The sequence below is a fragment of the Periplaneta americana genome, chromosome 16 (genome assembly GCF_040183065.1).
Source record: "Periplaneta americana isolate PAMFEO1 chromosome 16, P.americana_PAMFEO1_priV1, whole genome shotgun sequence".
Lineage (NCBI taxonomy): Eukaryota > Metazoa > Arthropoda > Insecta > Blattodea > Blattidae > Periplaneta > Periplaneta americana.
In genome coordinates, this window is record NC_091132.1 from 66,902,982 (window position 1) to 66,927,201 (window position 24,220).

At 36.4% G+C, this 24,220-nt stretch overlaps 1 protein-coding gene across 3 annotated transcripts in view; it reads left to right on the forward strand.

Moving 5' to 3' along the window:
- The window catches only part of LOC138716394 (uncharacterized), a 1,440,554-nt gene that overhangs the window by 583,266 nt on the left and 833,068 nt on the right, over positions 1-24,220 (forward strand). For all 3 annotated transcript variants that reach the window (XM_069849432.1, XM_069849430.1, XM_069849431.1), the window contains exon 2: positions 16,838-18,098. In XM_069849432.1, the coding sequence (XP_069705533.1) occupies positions 17,678-18,098 (421 nt within the window). In that variant the 5' untranslated portion in view covers positions 16,838-17,677. The remainder of the gene's footprint in view (positions 1-16,837; positions 18,099-24,220) is intronic.

Below are 24,220 nucleotides of genomic sequence, written 5' to 3' on the forward strand. Positions count from 1 at the left end.
TTCTCTTTACTTTACTCTCATAAATATTCTTACCTATTTAATTCCGTAGAATGCTGCTAAAAATCTAACTCAACATTTCCTGTAACTGTGAAGGAAACGGACGGCAGTCTTTCTCTCTATGCGACCAATCGATCGCTCATCCTGTGAAGAGGAAAGGGCGAGATGAATGAATTCCGACGGGTGGATTTTCAGCTCCGAGGCATCAGAAAGAAGAGTGCTCTGGCGGATGCGTAACAATGACCAGATTTAACTGACCATCCATACATACCAGTGGGTCTCGTGAAATGTTTCCCCACATTGCCCATTCTCGTGAGCGTTGCCATCTGCCAATCTCCAACAACAAAGCTCGCATACTACGATATAGTATATATTTTTATGAAATTACATTATATTGAAGAATCAGAGGTAAGCTAAACTAAAGTGAAGACTATTAGTGGGATAATATTGTGAAGTTCAGAGATACACTCATAACTTTATATACAGTCAACTCTGGATATAGTGAATTGAGTTATAGTGAACATTCGGTTATAATGAACCTAAATCATTGGTCCCGACCTGCATACATTATAAAGTACATTAATATTTCCGTTTATAGTGAACCCTCGCTTCGGTTATAGTGAGCATAAAACTAGAACTTCCTCAAGAAAATGTAATTTTAAAATGACCAAAATGGTAATTTAGTAAACACTTTCTCCTATAAATTCCAAGAATATGTTCAGAACAAAATCTCAAATCTTCTACTCCTTAAGTGCATTGAAAGACAAAAGTTTTGTTCAGCTTCCTGGACAGCTTGAAACACGTTAAAGAGAATAGTGTACGCAGTGAGGGATAAAGGAAGGATTAATTCTGACTCTTTTAAAAGAGGTTATTAGAAGAATAGAAAAAGAAAGTGTTTTCTTCTGTAAAAGGGAATAGAGTGCGACAATAAATAGAAGAAGGGTTGTCCTCAACCCTTTCTCCCGCATCTTTGTAAAAGTGAACCCGGGGAAATTCCAAGGCCGAGTAGATAGTAGCATACCTCTAGTGGGAAGAGGTGCGAAATCGGTCAGTGCCTGCTACCTGCATGGTCAGATTAGAGTCAAGTTTCGAAATGTGAACATCAGTATGTCGAAGCGTAAAGTGTTTAAGTTGGAAGAATGTTAAATGTTATGTTTTATTTAACGGCGCTCGCAACTGCAGAGGTTATATCAGAGTCGCCGGATGTGCCGGAATTTTGTCCCTCAGGAGTTCTTTTACATGCCAGTAAATCTACTGACACGATCATATCGCATTTAAGCACACTTAAATGCCATCGACCTGGCCCGGGATTGAACCCGCAATCTTGGGCATAGAAGGCCAGCGCTATACCAACTTGCCAACCAGGTCGAAAAGTTGGAAGATACAGCGAACATTAGTACTGATATTGAACATGGTCTGTCGCAGACGGACATCTGTATGTATAGCAACGTCAGTAGTATAAAAACAGACACATCGATTTTAGTGAACCTCGGATATAGTGAACGAAATATGCTGGTCCAGAGAGGTTCACTATAACCGAAGTTGACTGTAGTTCACTGAAATATTTTTATAATTTTAATCGACACCAGAAGTCGGACCTGGGTTGTTGCCAGTTCAGTCTATGTGTCATTTGAAGGAACCAGATACATTCAAACTTGAAACTACAATTTTTGTAGGCCTATTCATGACAGGCAGTGGGAAAAGTCTACATCGACTATGCATATTCTTAGAAAGACATAATTTGTGTTCGTTTACTAGTATTACCATTCACTACACAGCAACTGTGCGTACACACTCATAACTAGAGTCCTGCATTTGGTTACTTTGAATACAAGTTATGTGTTCATCGATCATACTAGCTTCGCTTGGTACGGAGTGCAAGTTGCGAGTCAATAGTTCACGCTGCATTTCATCAGTATTCCCACACGCTCCGGTACTGAGCGTTTACATGATCTGTTTATTCGTGTACCTGTTTGTATAAGTCGGTAAACAACAGGAAGTCATAAGATTATTGAACTCGATAAACAAATCAGGCGGCACATACAATTTTTGGTCGCCATTGCTACTTTTCTTCCGGAATTTGTCTATCCCCGATTTTTACAATAGGTAAATTTGGAATTAACAAATGAAAAAATATAAATGTCAGCACAAACTTAAAATAAAACAATGATTATATCTTTCCATTTTTTGTGTACTTACTACGTACAGTTACCCTGAAAAAGAATGAGACGATTCTTGGTCGTCGGAAGTTAAAGTTCTACAGCGCGGTTCACTCGATATCGACGTAGGGATACATAACATGACAGATAGTACAAGAATTGTTACAAGGACCACAACAAGGACAAGGACCAGAATAAGGATCACGAAGAAGACTGCCATTTAAGGCCAGGATTTCACAACATAGGTCGAGTCCCAAAATATCATTGCTTCACTGTACCGAATGGCAAATGCCTGCTAAGGGATCTACATTCTGGACTGCTGCTATCACTGTCTTGTCTCGGTAGCTCATATAGTAGCGTGCCGGTTCCATTGTATAACCGAAACGTCTCGTGTTCGATCCCAGGTAAAACTTTTTTTTTATTGAGGTGTAATTAATTTGTTCAGAGTTCCTCGACTGTCTAATTTGTCGAAAAATATGGAATAATTTATGCCCAATTTCTGGGTCTTACAAGTGGGCTGAACCTCGTCAAAAAAAATAAATCTTACTTGGAAGTTAAACGTATTCTTCCTCAAACAAAAATCATAAGAAACAAAAAGAGACCTGTTAACTTAAAATCTTGTCCACATGCCATCAGCTTCTATTACAGCTCTAAGTCGATCCGGCATGGATGTCACGAGATTGTGGAATAAGTTCTGATCCCCGGCGAGATCTTCCCAGGTGTCAACAACTTGATCCCACAATTCGTCTCGATTTCGAGGGCGTCGGTGGGCATAGGTGGCTATCCTTCTCTTTTTCAATTCCGCCCATAAATTTTGGATGACATTCAAATCAGGTGACTTCGGAGGCCAATTAATGATTTCGATCTCGGGTCTCCTTTGAAGCCATCTTTGAATGCTTGCAGCATAGTGCACGGGATGGTTATCCTGTTGGAACAGCAATGTTCCTTCGAGAAAACTTTCTCGAGCGGAGGGAAGGAATATATTTTCCAGAATGTGCTCGTAAGTTTCCGCATTAAACCGGCCATTGATGCGTTCTATAACGCCAGGTCCATCGTAAGACATCCACCCCAACACGATATGCTAAAGCGCCCCGATCTTTCACGTCGGTGCACATAGCGCTGATCATGTCGGAGACCATCCTCACGATAGACACGGACAGGACCTTCGTAATCACTCGAGATGGTTGTTTCGCCGGAGAAAATTACATTTCTCCAATCGAAATCCACTCGATTGGTAGCGAAGGCAAGACGGTCGACAGCTTGTGCTTCCCCCAATATTTTCATTTGCGCAGCCCTCCGGCTCCTAATACCGCGGTTCCTCAACCTGCTGATCACAGTCTGTGAAGAGCCGGGAAAGTTAGATGCTGCTCTTATTTCGTTAGCAGTCAGAAAGGGGTCCTGTCGAACTGTCTCGAATAAAAGAGCATCCTCTTCCAATGAAGAAATCCGCGGACGCCCAGGAATAGGGCGATTTTCGACCTCCCCAAAATTTTGGTAACGATGAACCTATCTCGCGGCTGTACTTCCAGGAACACCGACCAAACGGCCAGCAGATCTAGCCCCATATCCAGCCTCAACTAGAGCTATAACTCGCTGTCTCATGTCACGTCGGTTCGCCATTACGATGAGAAATGAGAGATGACGATAATACTTTAGTGTAGACAATGACTATTTAACATGATATAGAATTATTGAAATAAGAGGCATCTTGCATAGTAAGAGTTAATAAATCAACCCTAAATTAAATATCTAAATAACAGGATATAACAGGAAAACCAATTGTTGCGAAACTAATCAAATTAAATCTAATTACATTAAATAAACAAACCCCAAGTTGTGACACCACATTGCTACAGCTAAATTGTAGGTTATTAACATAAGCATTGAATAGGTCCGTGGTTGTGCGTTGGACGACAAAACCATAATCGAAAGTTCGAATCTTGCCGAGGAATGTAAAATCTTGCTTTTTATAATGTAAATCAGACTTATAACTACAGTCATTCATATGTCTTACATTATTTATTAATATTTATAGCCAACATTGAATTTGCAAAGAAAAGACTTTAGAAATCTCATATGGAATTTGTGATCTGTAGTGACATAAACATATATTATCTCTCGGAACTTTTCCGTAAAAGTAAATTAAATTCACTCCTTGAAACTGGAAACCTTATTCGTAGGGTCATTTTCCCATAGCATACAAGCTGAAGTAACACAGCCATTGATAAACGTTTTGTACACAGAATTAGACTGAATTCCTATTCGACAGAACCTATAATCAATGGCTTGTCTGACCATGATAAACAAATCCTATGTGTTTCCAATGTCACTGAACAATTTCAAAATATTAATTTAAAACCTAATAAAGGATCGTAATTGCTGTATCTAGTGATTATTTACATTTATGTCTACAAAATGAATCTTGGAAAAACATATATGATACTGGTACTACTGATATTAAGAGTAAATGTATTGAATTTTTCACTTAATTTCATAATCACTTCAGTGGATGTTCTCCACTCAATGTTGTGAAAAAATTAAAAAGTTAAAACATGTAGATAACGCAGGGACTTCAAAATCTCATGTATTAAAAAGAAGAATCTATATGTAATGAGTTGCAATGTAATATCTTCATGTTCTTAAATACTGCAAGAAGTACAGTGTAATTTATAAAAAATTATGAAAGAGGGAAATAGAATATATTTGAGTAGAAAAGTACAAAATTCAGATAATGCAATTAAACCTATTCGTAATATTATTAAATTTAAACTTGTAGATATCCTAAGAAAGAAAATATTTTTTCATTAAAACCAATGATTATAAAGTAGAGGATCCCAAATCTATTGCAAATTCTTTTAACGTATTATAGTATATAGTACAGAAATATTATTGACAACTTAAACATTCAAGATTTTGCAAAAGATACTGCAATTGGCTACTTAACAGATGTATTTAATAATTATTATTAATATATGTAATTAGTCAATAACTGCAACAGTGCTTATACATTCAATCATAACATGAATAAAATTGAATGCAAACACGTAGATAAAATAGTTAAAATTAACTGCAGGGGTGAGAATGAAATAATCCAAAGCCATACTTTTAACAAAAATTGTTTTTTGCGAGTGCATTTCTTACACATATGGGAAAGCTATTAATAAATTATTGTAATAATTACTCAACAAATGACATAGCCTAAGGACTCTAAACCTTTGTAAAAGTTTGTCTATTATTATATATTTTTTTAATTTCATTTTAATTGTTAGTTTTTAATATATATGCATTTACATTGTATATGTGTGTGTATAAATGCATTCATTAGAGTAACGTTTATAATATTATAACTTGTAATTTTGTATTGTTTGCGATCATTAACACTTAATCTCAGGACTTTGTAAAACTATATTTCAACGTGTCTTAGCTATTTCAACGTTATTTAGACAAAAAAAATTGTTGTGTAGACTAAGAATCGAACTCGCACTCTTCTACACAACACGCAGAAGTCTTACCGTCTGAGCTATTGAAACGACATGAAAGCGGTCCTTTCTGTGCGGAGTGTCGATCTAGTCATGAAGGTCCATTGTCGATTTAACTACACGATTTATGTATATATTTGTCTTTTATTTACGTAATATTATCATATTTTTTGCAGTTTTTTAATTGAATTTCGGAACGATGCTAGTAACAAACCAAATAGCCTGAATTTAAGTAACTCAATATTCGTTATCTTGTGTATCGGTGCTCTGGTCTCCGATCATGCGCAGTGTCTTACATCTGAGACTTAGGAATATTCAATCGTCTCATCCTTTTCCAGGGAAACTGTACATTTGGTGTATTTGAGATGTCCTTTTTATCCTACTACTACTACTACTACTACTACTACTACTACTACTACTACTACTACTACTACTACTACTATTATTATTATTATTATTATTATTATTATTATTATTATTATTATTGGGCGGCCGGATAGCTCAGTTGGTAGAACAGCTGGCTACGGACTGGTAGGTCCGAGGTTCGATCCCAGATGGTGATAGGATTTTTTCTCGTTGCCAAACTTTTAGAACGGCCCCGAGGTTCACTCAGCCTCCTATAAAATTGAGTACCGGGTCTTTCCCGGGGTAAAAGGCGGTCAGAGCGTGATGCCGACCACACCACCTCATTCTAGTGCCGAGGTCATGGAAAGCATGGGGCTTTACCTCCATGCCCCCAAGTGCCTTCATGGCATGTTACGGGGATACCTTTACCTTTTTTATTATTATTAATAATTTTATTATTATTTTTATTGTTATTTTAAATTTTATTGTTATTATTTATTTTATTATTTTATTATTATTATTATTATTATTATTATTATTATTATTATTATTATTATTATTATTATTATTATTATTATTACTTTTATATCATTTTGTTATTTATTAATTTACTTGATTCCATCCTTTCATTTTCAAATACAATTACTTTTATCTCATTATGCTATGTAGTTTAGTCATCCATTTTATCCCGTCCATTCATTGTCATTATTGTCGTTGTATTATAATCTTGTATATCTTTGTAATACTATTTTACGCTCGACCATGCCGAAATGTACTAATTATACACCCGGTAGCAGTCCTTTAATGCATGTCATTAAAGTACACCTACTCATTAAAGTACAGGTCTTCAGCCAATGATAACTCAGCTTACATGTGTTCAGCCAATGACAAGTCAGCTTTGTACCGTTATAAAACCGCAAGTATCGATTATTCTCGGATATGCAATCGAAAGAGAATTAGCGAAAAGTCAAGGATGCTGGAAATCCAATACTGTCGCAGAAGGTTATGTTAAATGTTATGTTTTATTTAACGACGCTCGCAACTGCAGAGGTTATATCAGCGTCGCCGGATGTGCCGGAATTTTGTCCCGCGGGAGTTCTTTTACATGCCAGTGAATCTACTGACATGAGCCTGTCGCATTTAAGCACACTTAAATGCCATCGACCTGGTCCGGGATCGAACCCGCAACCTTGGGCATAGAAGGCCAGCTCTCTACCAACTCGCCAACCAGGTCGACAAGGTTATGTTCTGTTACTATAATAATTAGCGTTAATTGTAAATAATATTCAAATAAATTCAATTTGTCATCTCGTTTTCCAATGTCGAATTCAATAATCAAGGTTATAATATTATAATATTATCAAGTTTAACGAGACTACGTCAAGGTCAATGACATTATTGTTCCTCGGAAAAAATCAATACTTTCGCGTCTGCGCACATCTCACAATTCACGAGCTAGAACAAGGTCACTTCCGATCTTGTCAGATACCTACAAATAAAATGTATACATTTTACTACCGGTAATTTCAAGTTACAAATATGGTCGAGCATAAAAAGTCGTATGAAACTCGCCTATAATGGTAATTAAGAAGCTCGTATGAAAATTATGAAACGACCTTGCGCTCGTTTCATAAATATCCATATCCATATCGATTCTTAATTGCTATCATTATAGGCTCGTTGCATAATGTACTATTATATGATTCCATTCTTCATTTATGATTCCATTATTTCATTTGTAATTATCATTTTAATTAATTGCCATTAATTTAATTATTTCTTTGTACTTTTATTGTAAATTATTGCTAATGTTTTTGTTATATTGTTTGTGCTGAACTGTAATTGGCCTCTGGCTGTTGTACAGCACATTAAATATAAGTAAATAAATAAAATAAATAAATAAATAATATTTTTATGTCAAATTCTTTTTAGTTTTGCTTACACCATAACTATGATTGGAAATGCATACCTTTAAGTCAGGCCATTTATAAAACTACCATAAGTCAAGAAAGTAGCATGTAATCATCCGACATCTAGACGTGGAACAGGTTAGGTTTGTCCCCATTTCGCACGGAAGTTGGTTAATATTTTGTTAACCCGTCTGTAGTGCGCAGTACTCGCTGTTATTAATTACCTGCAGACTGTTGCCTCTTCCTGCATGGCTAGCCTTTTGTTTGAGCGTCGCTCTGCATAACTCCGTGCAACCTACTACACGTAGCATCAAATTATGTCCCCGACAGCGCGACTCTCCGTTGTAATGAATAGGCCTACCTGCGAGAAATTGGAAAAATAGAATTTTCTGAACCAAAATACGATTGTAGTCCTAATGATTGAAATTCGATTAAATTTTATTGATGTGAGAGACGTAGCAGCGAGTCTGATGGTGAAATATGATTAGAAATATGGAGCGTTCAACTAATTCTATTATACATGCCATCCATATGCTGTTGCGTCCATGGATTAACAGGAGAAGGCTAGTCTTTCATTCTGGCTGGCCGGGCTCGATCCCCTATGAGGTCGTGATGTAAATTATGCTGGACAAACAGACTTTCGCAGGGATTTTTTGTGTTACTTCCGTTTTCCTTTATCATACCAAAACACTTCCTCACTTTCTATAATTTAATCTATCATTTATAGAGATACGTAGTTTTCGCAAAACACGGATTCATGAATTACGGTTTTTCCGCAGACGAAAGGTCAAAATATCGTAAGTTTAAACTAGTGAAATTTTGTGTCTACGGGCGCGACATTTTTGTTTTTAGCACATTTATTTGAAATTAGTTCTTTGAAGTGATATTGATTTTTTTTTACGAAATTTTAATTTAAAATGCCCAAAGATTGATATGTACGTGCAACATTTTGAGTTTAATATTAAAACTCTATTTCAAAATTATGAAAATATTAACTCGACGTTTAGCATGGATTTATGTAGCCTACCATGATGTTCAGTGCCAAGATCGCAATTAATAAATTAAATAATTACATTTTAGGAAATTTCTAGAAAAGTACATAGAAATTTAGGGGGTTTTCAGTGATGAGCGACATACGCAATATCCTAATGGAACGCGAAGATGTATCAGACAATAGGAATGTCTTGTACTACATCATGCACCAATAACGTCATCTGCTATTGAAAGAATTTCTTGCAATATAAAACCATTTCAAGTGACATCCGCATATGATCAAGTTCCATAACTTACGAATGCACGTTATTATTCACTACGAAGATTACGACGAAAATGAAAATCACAGCTCATACATGTGTTTACTAATATAACTTCAGAATGTTGGGAATTGACTGTACTCCACGAACACGCAGCGACGACGTGTTTGTTTATATCCTTATCCGTTGCATTACCTCTGTTCGGCGTACTATATGCCCAATGTGTCTTTAACTTGAGGTTTTACGTAGCTGGAATATGAAGCCTACAAATAATTATTTGAGACAAAAAAACATTTTGATTTTTTTTAATTTCACCTTTTATCTCCCTTTAATGACTTATCGGGTTTAATCAGGTAACTTCAGCAGAAGTACATCAAAATTTAACTATCCTTAACATTTTTTTCTACTATTGTTGCCTGAAAAATTGAATGCTTCAGACTTCAGACTAGTAATCCTATTAATCAAAATTGGAATTGGTAACTAAGTTAACAGTGTTCTATGATATTTCCGCTAACATAAATCTACTTGTGCAATCTGTATTAAACCAGCTGAGTTGATATTAACGTTCTGTAGCTGAACTAAATAGATTGGATGCGAATGGATTTAGTGGGACAGATGTCTTGGCGCTGTACGTCCGTAGCCGCTGGTATGAAAGACATCAGCGTCAACCCATCTGTCATTGCGGAGACAATCCGTTTAAATTCACGCTCAAATGATTCCGCCTCGATGAATGCAGCCAACAGACACAACGCACGTGCTTCGGTTTCATCTGCTCGGTGGGAGGCCGGACTGTTTTTGCTGCTTACGACAAGCAAACCGGCTGGCGGGAAGAGCCCTATGAAAGTTTTTGCAAGTTGCAGATACACAGACTTCCTGTGTGGAGTCTGTTATCAATCCAGCCCCTCCTAACAGATGGCGTATGTAGCAACTTGCGAAAGAACGGCTGTCATAGTGCTAGGCTTCCCGATTGTGTGGCTAAATTTAATTTAGGACCACCGAGACCGACAGCATGTACGCTGTCTGTACGTGGTTGCTTTTTCTAAGTATTTTTTGAATATCTATATATATAATTTGAAATGGTAATGGAAATTACGGGAAAACGGCTGAACGGATTTTAATAAATGGCCCCTCATTTTGAAGCTTGGAACCCAAAGTTTTTCGGAAAAATGTCAATTTTCCTACATAATTTTCCTATTTTCCAAAATCCATCTGTCGTCAGTTTTGAGAACTAGCTAATTGCATTCAGGAGAAGTGAAGCGAGCATCAAGTCGGCCGTGTTGCATTTCAGAATAAAACAAAACACACACTACAGTAAACAATATTACACGAAGGCAAGAATGCTGACATTTAGAGCTCAAATTAAATTGGTTATTAAAAACTTAACTTACTAAAAATAATTTACAGGTTCGATTCTGTGGTGTGTAATTTGCTGGGTACAGCTGTGTATTGGACATTAAAAACTACAAAACGTGAGGTGGTTTGATGAAATTATTACTATTAGAAATGAAATATTATTGTAGTTAATGCCGTGATGTGACTATTTTTCATTAATTATACATATTAATGCTATATTGATGATATGAAAGTGAAACGTTTTGGGGTTATATAAGTAGATGTTGAGAATAATGTAAATTATATTTTGATTTCTATATCTTACTGAGTGGCGGCTGTATAGTATATATAGTATCTGTTACTGAAAGCTATAAAACTTACGTAAGATAATAATATTATTAACAATCAAATATTTTTATAGTTATTAATCAAGTGGGGTTGGGTCTTTTTCATATATTTAATGGCGTTGTGGTGTAGATATTTATATGCGTGGTTCTCTTCAGTATTGGCTCGAGAGAGAGTATCTTTCATTATTATGGAAGCAAATAACTTTCAGATTGTCTGGTATTCTTCATTGAAAATAAATCTGAAAAATGTTTATTTGAACGTGTAATAAACTTAGTTTGCAGCATTTGCTGCACAAGCCACTAGTACTTAATTTATTTCTAGGAGTCACTGTTCTCGCTTTCTTTTCCTCCATTATTCGTTCGATTTATTTCTTCGTTGAGTTTTGATTGTTTCGCTTTATAAGTGCTGTAAGTAATAGATGATTCTACACTAATACTACAGTCTAGTATATACAGTCACGAAGCTTGAGTTTATGAGGGTAGGGGAGTAGTGGGTACAGTGAGACACAAAATATTATGACATATGTATGTAAGTAATAATTCAAGTATTTTTAAAATCAAGTGCAATATAAATAGGCATTAAAACATGGAGTATAATAATACATAAAAATGTTAATAGATGAAGGACATAATGTACAATATGTGTTTGTCAAAAAAATGCAAATGTCTCACTGTTCCCATTCAGGGCGGTAAAGTGAGACACCACAGTGTCTATTAACGGACATTGAAATGATTTATATTTATTTCAAAAGACAGGAAAGCTTACTGTCTCTTTATCTTGACATGTTCTGTAGGCTTATTTAGAATCATTTTGATGCCTGACTTCGAAACCATTGAAACATCTGGAACATTTGGAAAAGTGAATTTCCCATGACATTTAAAACTTTTGCAAAAAAATGAAATGAATTTTTGGTGACAACAAAGCTTATAATTATAACAATTATTTAATGTAATTCTTTATTATATTTTAACATTTTCTTTAATTTTGTGAATAATTTTTTATTAATGAAACCATTAAAATGTAATGTATCTATTATTTTAAGCTATAGTTCTAAATTGGTTACTAGTAGGCCTATGTTCATTTTCAATGTTAGTTACTGGTAAATGTATTATAATTACAGTGTGTTTTTGCAAATCATTGGTACATGGGAACAGCGAGACGTCTCAGTGTACCCTTCAATGACATGTCTCACTGTTCCCTTTACGCATAGTTCGTTTAAAAATGACGCCATTACTTCAAAATTAAAAAAAAGACGAAACTTTGCCAAACATAACCTCAAATACCATAGTATTAGGTAACAAAACATTCATATTTATATTTCATTTGTATATCCAATATAACCTACATTAAACACAAGCCAAAATTTTACTTCTAGAGTGAAAAGTTACGAATTATTTTTTCATCACTCACCTTTATAACTAGAATAAAATCGAGTATGAAAATACTGTTACTTTACTCATGCAACATACAACTCCTCTGTTACCAACATCTCAACATTAAAATTTACCATCTAATAAAAATGTCTCACTGTTCTCCCTGTCTTACTGTATCCAATTCTCCCCTACTAGAACAATAGACTGTGTAGGTACTATTTCGCATTGTCTGTAATGAGGCGATAGTAGCGATCCTAGTGGTTAACAACTATCTATGGATGCATATTTACTAAGTATTGAGCTTCGAGACTGTATATACTAGACTGTGCTAATACTGCACATCTCATCTTTCATTACTTATTAATACAAGGTGAGCCAATGAAATAGACGATTTTCAGATTCTTGACTTTTCGGCTGTTGTCGGGTATTTTACATGCAACAAACTGTTGGTCATTCAATAGCATTTATTTATAATGGATCGTCGGACGGGTGATTAACGTGCTTTTGCTATTAAGGCATATTATACAAAAATAATTATATTTTCATTGCGTCACAATGGCTATTTCGACATCATTACAATATCCATCGCAATGATCCGATATCATCAGCCGATGAACATTAAACTTTTGTACCAAACCAGGAATATCACTGCAATATAGGCCTACTAAGACACCCTCTTGTGAAAAAAGTAGGTTGTAAATTCCTGTTCTCTACTTCTGTACCAATGAAGAATGTTCCTGGTGTCAAATTAATTCATTTTAATCTGGAACGTAAGAGCTCAAATTTTTCCTTGGGTAATCCTAAACCTCTTATTAAGTCATTCAGTTCAAACTAGTAAACTCTTCAGGACTTTCAATTTCTACATCACATAGCCTTTTAGAATACGTTTCTGATGCTTATCGACAGGTTAGTACAAATTTTTATATTAGAGCACTGGGTTACGGATGCAGCAAAATCACCAGTATATTAATAATTAAGGACAGAATTTTTAGGTTTTTAAGAAGTCCATTTTAGGTAATTGGAATAGGTGAAATAAGTTTTTTAAGTTTTTTTGTCCAACCTGTGAAATGTGTCACAAAAATTGCCTGAATGTTAAAAAATACTCTTACAGTCAATTTTTAATAACATAACTTTTCCCTCGGTGGTAAAGATGGAATCATTTCCAATTCATTGTCATAATAAATATGATTTCACTTGTTTTGGTGTAGCTTAATAAAACATAAAATATAAAAGTTCAATGTTGACACCAGAATGAGACAGACTGCACAGAGGCCTCAGAAAAGTTACAGCTTTTACCCGCATATGCAAGCTCACAGTCTTCCTTCAGGGAACGTGCCCGAAAATCTGACGAATTTCATCAATGCGACTTTTTTGCAGTTCATTCACCTCAAGAGCAAGTTTAGTCTGTTCATACCCTTTTATTAGCATGTCATATCTGCGATCAGTGGAAATTCCAAAATACAAACAGTCCCAATCGGCACCCTTGAGAGGGTAAAGCTTCTGAAGGACGACCCGCTATACTGCTTGTTCAGTTCAAAGTGTGTCATGGCTCGCTGTATGCCGTCATGTGGCTAGTCGTTGAGCCTAGAGAATTCAATCTTCCTACACTTCCACAGAGGCGTATTACTTATGTGCCAGAGAAGTTCCCTAGCAAATACGGCGTTCATTCTGAAGAGTACTTACCGATACGGTAACCCCTGTAGTGGCAGGAATGTGAACTGTTTGGAAACACGTACGGAGGTGAGTTTTCTTCTTACTGTCGGGATATGTGGAGAGGGTTAAGACGATTACTTACGTATTTGTTGACATTAACTTCGACGGTCAATATGGACACGTAGCATTTGATTTGTATTGTGGAATGTTGCCGTACGCAACCGATGATAACAAATACCCTGCGTACGACTTGCCCGCGCAAAACACAGTTCGAAAGAGGTTATGGTAGCACACAGACCGTACAGACCGCCATCTGTTGCTACGACGTTCAAGATATACCGTACACGTTCTCAAGTTCAGATTGAACGCCTTGATTAATAGGTACCTTCTCTGACATAAAAGCTTAAACTCGCTTCAAATCGCTGACTCACAACAGTGACGTCATGACACACTTTGAAATGAACACCCAGTACAAAGAAAGACGGAATTCTCTGTTAACCATTTTATCCAAAACAACAAAAGACTGAAGGGATAAAGACTGGAGATTGGGTCACTTTCTCCAGTGCAGAAGAGAATAAAAATTATAAGATACATTGAAATTTCTAAATATATAAAACGCAGTAGACATAGAAAAAATAAGTATTAATTATAATTTAGGTGTCTTTAATTGTTAAGGTCCAATATAGGTTTTTTTTTAGGTTCAACAGTATTTAAATATATGACTCTTATGACCATGATTCGAAAAATTATCTAAGAAATTATGAGTTTACAAAAAACAGGTAAAAACCTATAAATCCGGTCCCTATTAATAACATTAAACATAAAATATAGTTTTGTGTAAAAACGGTGCGTGTTGTGCCATTTTTTTCATGTCGTTTCTGGCTTCAGCACACAAAAATGCATAAAACTGTATAAAAAGTTTTTTCATCGCAGTCATGTGATATTATTAATTATGAATATAAAAAATGTTACAACTTGACTTACGATCTCATTTCGTTGTCCAACAAAAAAACTGATGTGGATGCATAACTAGAAGCCATTATAAGGTTCAACTTGGGACTGACACAGCCACTGCTTTAGATCAGTCCACTTGTGCATAATAAAAGAAATGGTAATATCTACCTATTTAATTTTACAATGGAATATAAATGTGAAATGAAGAGAGTATAGCCTACGCGCAATTCTATTCATTTCCAAGTACAAACTGGAGGTGATGAATTGTGCAGTTAATTAACACGTTTAATGAGTATGTGTGGCATTCGAAAAGGGCTCACATGTTCATATCCGAGAGCTCTACTCTGTTTGCCCTGTCAGCACCAAATAATATAGAAAGTCAGTAAATCTGCTGAGATTACTGGCACTAATGACACTGTAATAGATTAATAAACAGTTGACTAACCACACTCGTCGTTGTGTGATGAGAATGCTGTAGAAAGGGATTGAAGTCTGCTGCTGCAATTCATGAATAATGATAGGTGTACAGAACCAAGATTATACTACGTGTCCACATGTCTCCTGTTAGGACGGTTAGAAATAACCATAACGGTATTAAACATAACATTACGGCAGTCGGTTTTACCAAGCTTACTCTTTGTATAAGTTATACTCGTTTCGTAACTATTACATTTCTTAGGAATAAAATGTATGGTGATTACTTTTACGTATTAATTTGAACTAAGTTTATGAATAGCTAGTTGAGTACGTACGAGTATTTAGTCCTGATAGTCGCCGACAAAGTGCGTCTGGGTCAGTCGAGTCCATTAAGTTACGCCAAGGGGTGTTCGGGTTAATCAATCGCTTGCATTCAGAGCGATCGGATGTCACGCGTGCGGTAGAGCGGTGTGTTTCCAATATAGTTAAGCTGTACTGCATTTCTTTACTGACCACTCGCCCTTATCTCTATTTCGGAGCTCTCCCCACTACTCCTATTATTTCCCCTTTTTCGCGTCGCCGAGCTGTTAGGACTAAATAATCAGTCTGTAGTTTCGGCTTGGGAGTCAACAGCCATAACCAAATCACACAACACTTCCACATACGCAGAACTCATCACAAACGCCAACCACACGTACAGCAATATAGACACGGGCATGGAAATTCTATATATCTAACCTAAAACCCAGAAACTAAACACACTAGAGCAATACGAAATATCGGATGTTTCAAAATGAATATCGGGGTTTTAAGACTTTGTAGTATTTATTACATTTAACGTACAATTATAAATAATACACCAAATTAAAGAGCAACTCAATTAGGTTTGCTAGAAGTGCTCAATGTGAGCACCATTTGTCAGACGGCACACATCGAGTCGATAAGCGAGTTCTTCCCAAACCTTGATCAGTACGTCTGGAGTAATTGTTGCAACAACTGCTTCAGTCCTGTTTCTTAAGTCTGGTAGATCAGCTGGTAGCGGAGGTACATACACACGAACCTTTACGAATCCCCAAAGGTAAAAATCGCATAGCATAAGATCTGGTGAACGTGGAGGCCATGCGAAACAAGCTATGTCATTCGGCCCCTGTAGGCTGTAGAGCTTGTAGCAACTGTATTCGATAAGGACTGTAATCGTAAGGACAAAATAAATCATGAATGTAATTCCATGTGTTAATGTAAAAAGGTGATTATGTTTTGATACACGATAAATTATTTAATAACCTGTTACAACACAAAGACTTTCATGGTAAGCCTGGACAGTAGACAACCCACACAAGCTTAGACCTCCGCGTAACTAGTGAGGCGTTCGTAAAGAAAACAATCGCGTGGAGGTATTAATTAACCTAAAAACTTGGTGTTTTTTCATGTCTAAAAATAACTTCGAAGATTGAGAAATTTGTTACATAATGTGGTTCAGTATGCTATCCCCAATTACTTCTAAAAATATTTGCACGTATACGCTTCCCACTCTGTAGGCCTGTAGTACGGTGTATTCCAACATATTTTCACAAGCGCTTGCTATTCTTGTCGTACAACAATTTGTACTTATTACAGAAAATGGATGCCCAGCCGTGTGACGATGCAATCTTGCTGAACTTATGATACGAAAACTGGGAACAAATCCGGTCAATATACGAGTATTTTCCTCGCATCCGAAAGCGAAAAGGGAACTGTGTTATGTGGACAGAAAGAGAACTGAAATTTTCCTACGCGATATTTATCAAGAAATTATTAAAAACTCTGAACGAGAAATTCATCAATATTCAGTTATGACGAGAGTGTAACATTAGTATAACACGTTTATTCTTCATTTCATCTCTTTTACGAAGGACACTCTAGAAACGAACTCATAATACTCTGGGGCAAGAGATCGCGTGATTTACGATGGACTATAAATCAAAGTGTTCAGACTCACTACATCAGTTTCCGGAGAAGAGAGAACTGTCATTGGACGTGGAGGGGGGTGTTCCACAGTGTATTTAGGAAAGTGTTTGAGTGAACCACAAGTTTCACGTCTTTTTGTAATGTAAAAACTTTTAGAAAGTGTTTTCCATCCAAAGAATAGTTAAAGAAACTCTCTGTGAAAGAGATCGTGGACAAGAAGAAACGATAAAAAGAACTCGAGTTTTTAAGAAGAATAAATACGTGGGAAGAGTTGCTATATTTGTAAAATAAACTAAATTTGTGTAAAAGAACTTTATGAAGACTTAACTTTTGTATTTTTAGTAACTTTCTTACTTTGAAAGTCTTATAAAAATTGTGTTACTGGCGTTTTAATTGTCGGTAGGGTGTCGTCAGTTTCGTATGTATGTACATTGCTCAATCGCGTTTCCGTGGTGTGGCATGAGACTTGCAGCAAAGATTCGGCGGTTGTAGGAGTCACGCGAGAAAGGCATGAGTCCTCAGCATCGAGTGGTGAATCATGTTCTTATCTATAATGAAGACAACGAGGATGAAAACATTGCTTGGCCCCTGGTTAACAAACCTGACATTATAATGACGATGCTACTCAACGCCGAGGTGATTAGCATCAAGATGGCGCTTTTCGGTATGGTGTGGTTGCTTCGCGTTCGCGCCGAAATGCGCCGTTGCGCCAAGTGTCGACGAGAAGAGATGCAACAGAAACAGCAACAACAGCAACAACAGCAGCAGCAACAGCAGCAACAACAGCAGCAACAGCAACAAAGACAAGAGAGTCTGCAGTCGAGTGAGGATCACATGTCCGCATCATCTGCAGCAACCTTTTACACTTTGGATACTCCTGGTCCTGGAGGCACTTACTGTGAAGTGCATGGCTACGTTCCGCCCAAGGAAGGTGAGTTTTCGTTTATGATAATAATTATTAGATCAGTGGTCTTCAACCTTTTACCGATGAAGGGCTAAACTAAAATCAACCAGATGCAAGCTGCAGCATAATTATTATGCCATGTATCCTAAGTCCCTACATTTTATCTGTGATCTGTAGTTTTCAACAATAGGCTGAGGGACGTCTTTGGGATAGTAAGAGTCTCTGATATTGGTATATGATTTAAGGGTTTGGAGTTTTGGACACTGGGTTTAGAGCAGGGATCCAGAACTGGGGAAGAGAGGGGTGGAAGCATGGGGAAATAGTTTGTTCTCCCGTCCACAAGGCAGGAGCCTTCAATGACGTATCTGTATCTCTTCTCCCCCTACCATATCCAATGACGCGAAGGTTGAAGAGAAGGGATGAGTTACGTGTTGTGAATTATGACGTCTACTACAATTGTAGCACAGTTTTGCATCCCTGGTTTAGAGGGGAGTATGAACGGACTATCCCGTGAATTTTTAATTTACCACATTCACTTGCCATTTTCTCTGATATTATTCAAGATAATGTTATGAAATTTTTATATATTATACCGTCTTATCTTACAAACGTACTATTCTTCTTTTATCAAGATACTGTTCCTCCGAAGCTATTTTTTTTAATTCTTATGACTTTTTCTTTGAATTTTTAGTTTAGGCCTATATAGTGTCATTATTGTCGTAGTTCTACAATTGTAGATGCACATTACCAGAATAGCATTATAAATGAGTCGTAAATTTTCAGAGCTATACCATTGGAAGTTCTTGAGAAAATGAGAAACTTGTGTTAGAAAATGTATTTTTCAGAAATCGCAGTCAAAAATACTGTTTTAAAAACTATAAAACTTCCATCAATTACTGCCTTAAGTAACGAATAAGAAGTGACGTCATAGGAAAAAATACTGCCAACGTAAGAAGTGTAGTTTTCGCTGTAATTAGACATACAACAGACTTATGGAGTGAACAGTTTTCAGTTATTGAATTTTAACTGCTCACGTAAACGAAATATGGCTCGTGCACTAACATTATTAAAATTATTAGAAATGCTTTAATGAATTAATATTAATAAAATATATTAAATTTATAAAAATATATCAGAAAACAAAAAATATATTTTTTCAACACCGCCTCTCATAACCACCTTAGCAGATATTCTGGGTTAGGATGGTCTACCCGTCAGCATCGGATTCACAAATGCCGGTAGGGCCACCTGTCGCATTTTAACAGCCATATCATACGCAGGACAAACAGGGCGAATAAGTGGCAGATGCTTGAATAATTATCTTGTGATTCGTGCAAATTAATTTATTTTCACTCAGTCATTGTACTGGGTTAAAGAAAAAGGCGTACCGTAAAAGTAAAAAATTCATAATATATTCTGATTATATATATATATATATATATATATATATATATATTACACATTGTCACCCTATTCTAAAAGGCCACCAGTGTAATTCAGATATAGCAATGTGGACTCGTTTTTCAGAGTTGCGTTCTGGTGTAGGGTCCCGTCCCATCTCAGCTGACTATCTAATTGGATTGTCGACTCTGAGGCGAACCCAGTGACATCCTGGAACTCATCTCGCTAAATTCTATCTTGCTATCTCCAATTTGATTGACGCTAAAAATTGAACAGCTGATGTAGCGTAATTAAATAATCCATTAAAATGTTCATATTCTCGAGAGCTACAAACGTAAATTTGAAGGGTAATAGGTTGAAGAACACTGAGTTAGTTATCATGCATGTTAAATATTTATGTGTGCTGCTGTATGGACACCTCTGACCTCGGCATCGCGTCATAAGGAAGGTGAGTTGCTGTTAATTTTCTAATAATTGTACAATTAATTGTAAATCAGATATATTATTAAACATAGTTTTTTATATCTATTCATTTGTCAGGAATTTAAAAGCACTCATGTTTTAAGAGGTCTTTAAGGGAACAATTCTACATGTTCGGTAAAACAGTAAACATATAGGCCATTCGTTGTCTCGTGAAACCCACTTAGGCGTAAGGAGAAGAAAAAAGTGACTGGGAAACCTCCCTACCTCCACGGCATTCTTATACGCGTGCAATAGGCTATAGTACTTTTTATCAAAATATGAGTGAAAATAGTATTACCGCACATTTTTTAAAATACAGAAAGCAAATTATGTAATAATTTGTAAAGTGATAAACATTTCTGTTTTACAATATATTCGAATAGAGAACAATATATATTCTCGTTTAAGTTAATACATATTAATAGTTTTTATTAAACACTAGTTCGGGACCTCACAGAATAAAGATAATTGTTGCGTGCGATGATGAGCTGATGAAAATTGTGAGGGGGAAAATGGGGGAAGCCCGAGAAAAACCCTTCGCGCCCCCTTTATCCGTCACGAATTCCTTCGTGATTTAGACGGGAATCGAACCCGGATCGCCACGGTAGAAGACAGAGACGTTAACCACTGTTACACAAAAAAACAGTGTAGATGGGTTGCACATTTTATTGCAGTGAAATTGATAGGGAAAGAATGAGGGAGTAAAATAAATAATTATTAATGTACGAAAGGTATAGAACGAATTAACGAATAAAGGATACTTAAACTAGGAACAAAATTGAAACTGAAAGGAAAAGAGAGATAGGCAGGCTATTGTTCTGCATTTAAAATCTATATTAAAAAAGATAATAGTGATGTTTTGAATTGAAAAATTGAAAAAAATTGACATCCGATCCACTCGATCCAAATGATTGTATGAATAACTCCTTGCTTCATTCCTTTCACTTTATGAATGTTTTTTCATTAGGGATATGTTTTTCCTTTAACATTTCGGTTATAAGCAGATAAGGATAGCATCTTGTTAGATAACGCTCGTCGGTGTACACTTGCGAGTAGATTACGCAACATTCGATAGATGGCAGCACGGGAACGCACCTAGCGAAGACTTTTCGAACTTAGTGTTACGCTGAAATTGTTGAATTTTTTTTATCAATTGTGCCTCGAACAGAGACGTATCAAGTTAAAAATACAGGATATCCAAACATTTATATATTGATTTTGTAGAAATAGGGCATTTAAAGGTAAGATGGTAGTGCACTGCAGGTATATTGTGTAATTATATATACTGTGTAGTTACAGTTGCAATCGTTGCATTGACTTTGTGACAACAGCTAAACATGTGTTCAGGAAACCTGCATGATGTTTAGTATACCAGACAGGGTGAATTTGGATGTCGGAGGTGTCATCATATGGTGAAAATTCATCGCCGATTCCATAGAGCTGCACCCATAGATAAAACGATTCTTACGCTTGTAAACAAGTTTAATTGGATTGAAACTGTCGCAACGGAGATCAGACAAAGACGTTGATCAGCCACCAATTCTAGCATTGAAGCCATCAGGTTGTTCATTGACTGAGCTCTAAACCTTGTCACTCATTCCCATCTGTACATTAACCTTGGGAGAATCTCGCTGGAATTCCACATGCTCCACTGACTGTGTGTTAGTTCAGTTGCGGCAGTTATATCTTAAGCTTTCCACAAATGTAGAAGGTTGCCCCATTGCTGAACAGGGTATTGCGGTCTTCATTTGCTGCAAGCATATCAATGCATGTTGTCACACGTTCTGCAAAGTCCTCGTAATGCATGTGGTACAGCTTCTTCTTGAGTGTGAAAGAGAACATTGTATGCACTATCGAATGCTGAATGCTCGCTCTGATTTTGGACTACATTCAATGGACAATCTGTTGCCTTCAATGGCGTCGTTGGAGGTTGATGGACGTCTTTGTCCGTGCTGCGTTGCAACAGTCCCGGTGCGCTTAAACGTGTCCTCCAATGTGTGAATTGTTTTATCTGTGGGTTCAGCTTTGTGAAATCGGAGTTTATATTTCGTCAAAATGTCACCATACAACAACCCCTCCAGCCTTGTAATCACAATAGCTCTCTAGTATGCTGAACATCATGCAGATTCTGTTACTTGTAACGACAGAAGTCACGTTTAGCTGTTGTTACAAAGCCAATGCACGGATTCCAGCAGCAACTACAGAATATAGATGCACAATGTTGCTGCAATGCACCATCATACACGTCTTATCCCTAAACGTCCTTATTCTGCACAAACTATACTTAATTTTTGGGCATTCTGTATAAGAAAAAGAGAGTTAATATAGTTATTAATTTATAAAATGACAGGTACTATGTAGGTTAGGTTATGTTAGTACCGATGCAGTTCGTATAATATCTGTAGGATCTTCATAGAAAAGTTTAATTTTTTGACCAAAAACTAATAACTATAAAAAACTAGAGAAGTATGAAATATTATACTGACGACAATACTTCAATTTATTTTTTAAATTAATTGTGTTGGCATGCACATATGAGAAATCGATGTGACATACTGTATTATGACATGAGAGTACATTTGCATTGCAAGACAAGAAATTCAGAATTAACACTTGTTGGTCCTAGTTACATTATCAGAATAAGGAGTCATTTTCTCCTTTCTTTATTCTGTGTAAAATATCCTGTGCTTCGAGCTGAATTTCAGAATTGCTACACTTTATAATATTACTATTAGGCCCACTACCTACGAGAAATTTCAACATACAAATAGGAAAATAAGGAATATTATGACTGTTGAAAAATCTGGTAGGATAGATTGTTAGCAAGACTGAAACGAAGATAGGTAAGAATCGTAAATAAACTAATAATTATAATTGGTAAGTTTCATTGTAAATTGGATGTACGCTAAGTCAACACTGATTCCCGGTGTGGATTCCATGAGATTACGATAAAATCATGAAATTCAAAATAACTGCGTTTAGTAGCCTACCGTAAACCATAGTTACTTTATCATCCTTTGTCACTTTGACAGTTTTCGTTGCTACTTTGACACTTTGCGTTCAGATGTATAATATTTGTTGTTGCTAATGAAGTATTGTTAGTGCAGTATATGATTAACTATCAACATTTGGAATAATTAGTACAGTGAAATGAACATTCTAAGTGAATCAGTAAATACTACAACATAACATCAATATGCGTCATGTTCAAATCTGGTGAAGAATAAGAACAGAAAAATATAAAAAAGTTATATTTGCAAATGTGACCTTTGCTTCTACGGTACAAAAGGGAGGATTGGATTCGCTGCCTGACGTGCAAGTCATGGGTCTGTGTTGTGTGTAACGAAAGTTAAAAAAAATCCTTATTGCGAATGTGAAAAATGTGAAGATGAAATGTGACTATATGATGTTTTGTATGACTTTCAATACGTTTATTTGTTCAGTATGTTATGTTATGTTTTATTTAACGCCGCTCGCAACTGCAGAGGTTATATCAGCGTCGCCGGATGTGCCGGAATTTTGTCCCGCAGGAATTCTTTTACATGCCAGTAAATGTACTGACATGAGCCTGTCGCATTTAAGCACACTTAAATGCCATCGACCTGGCCCGGGATCGAACCCGCAACCTTGGGCATAGAAGGCCAGCGCTATACCAACTCGCCAACCAGGTCGACAATTTGTTCAGTATACTTTTCGATAATGTTATCAATGCCACTTAATTTGTGCTTACAGTTTTACAATCCTGTTCCTAAAGCTATATTCCACTTACGTGATCTTTTCCTCACCTTTTTCCCTATACATACGTACATTCATTGGTGTTGACTATACAGGGTGATACTAAATGCCGTCTTGAAAGACGGGAGCGTGGTAAAGGATATTGTGTCTATGAAATTCGAGATAGGAATCGTCATGGTGTGATGATTAGTTATGGAGATATTAGAGGGAATACCCAGAAGTCGAATGAGGCAATAGTTACTTTTGATCCATAGTTCGTAGTAATTGGAGTTAAATGTTGAGAAACAACAACAATGTGATATGTACGACATGTACCTGTCCCTGAAATGATGAGAATTCTTCGCTTCAGCGAAAGAACTGCGAAGAAAATAACTGTAGCTGGTTGGTCTTCAAGTACTGTACTGTGAGTTCTCTGTGCAGTGTCCCAGTTCAAACTGATGTTACAATATGTATATATTTCGCACTGTGAAGTACGATAAGCACGTACGTCATTGCTTACGTCAAGCAGACTCCGTTTTTCAAAACGTGCTGCGCGACGCACGCGTTGAACT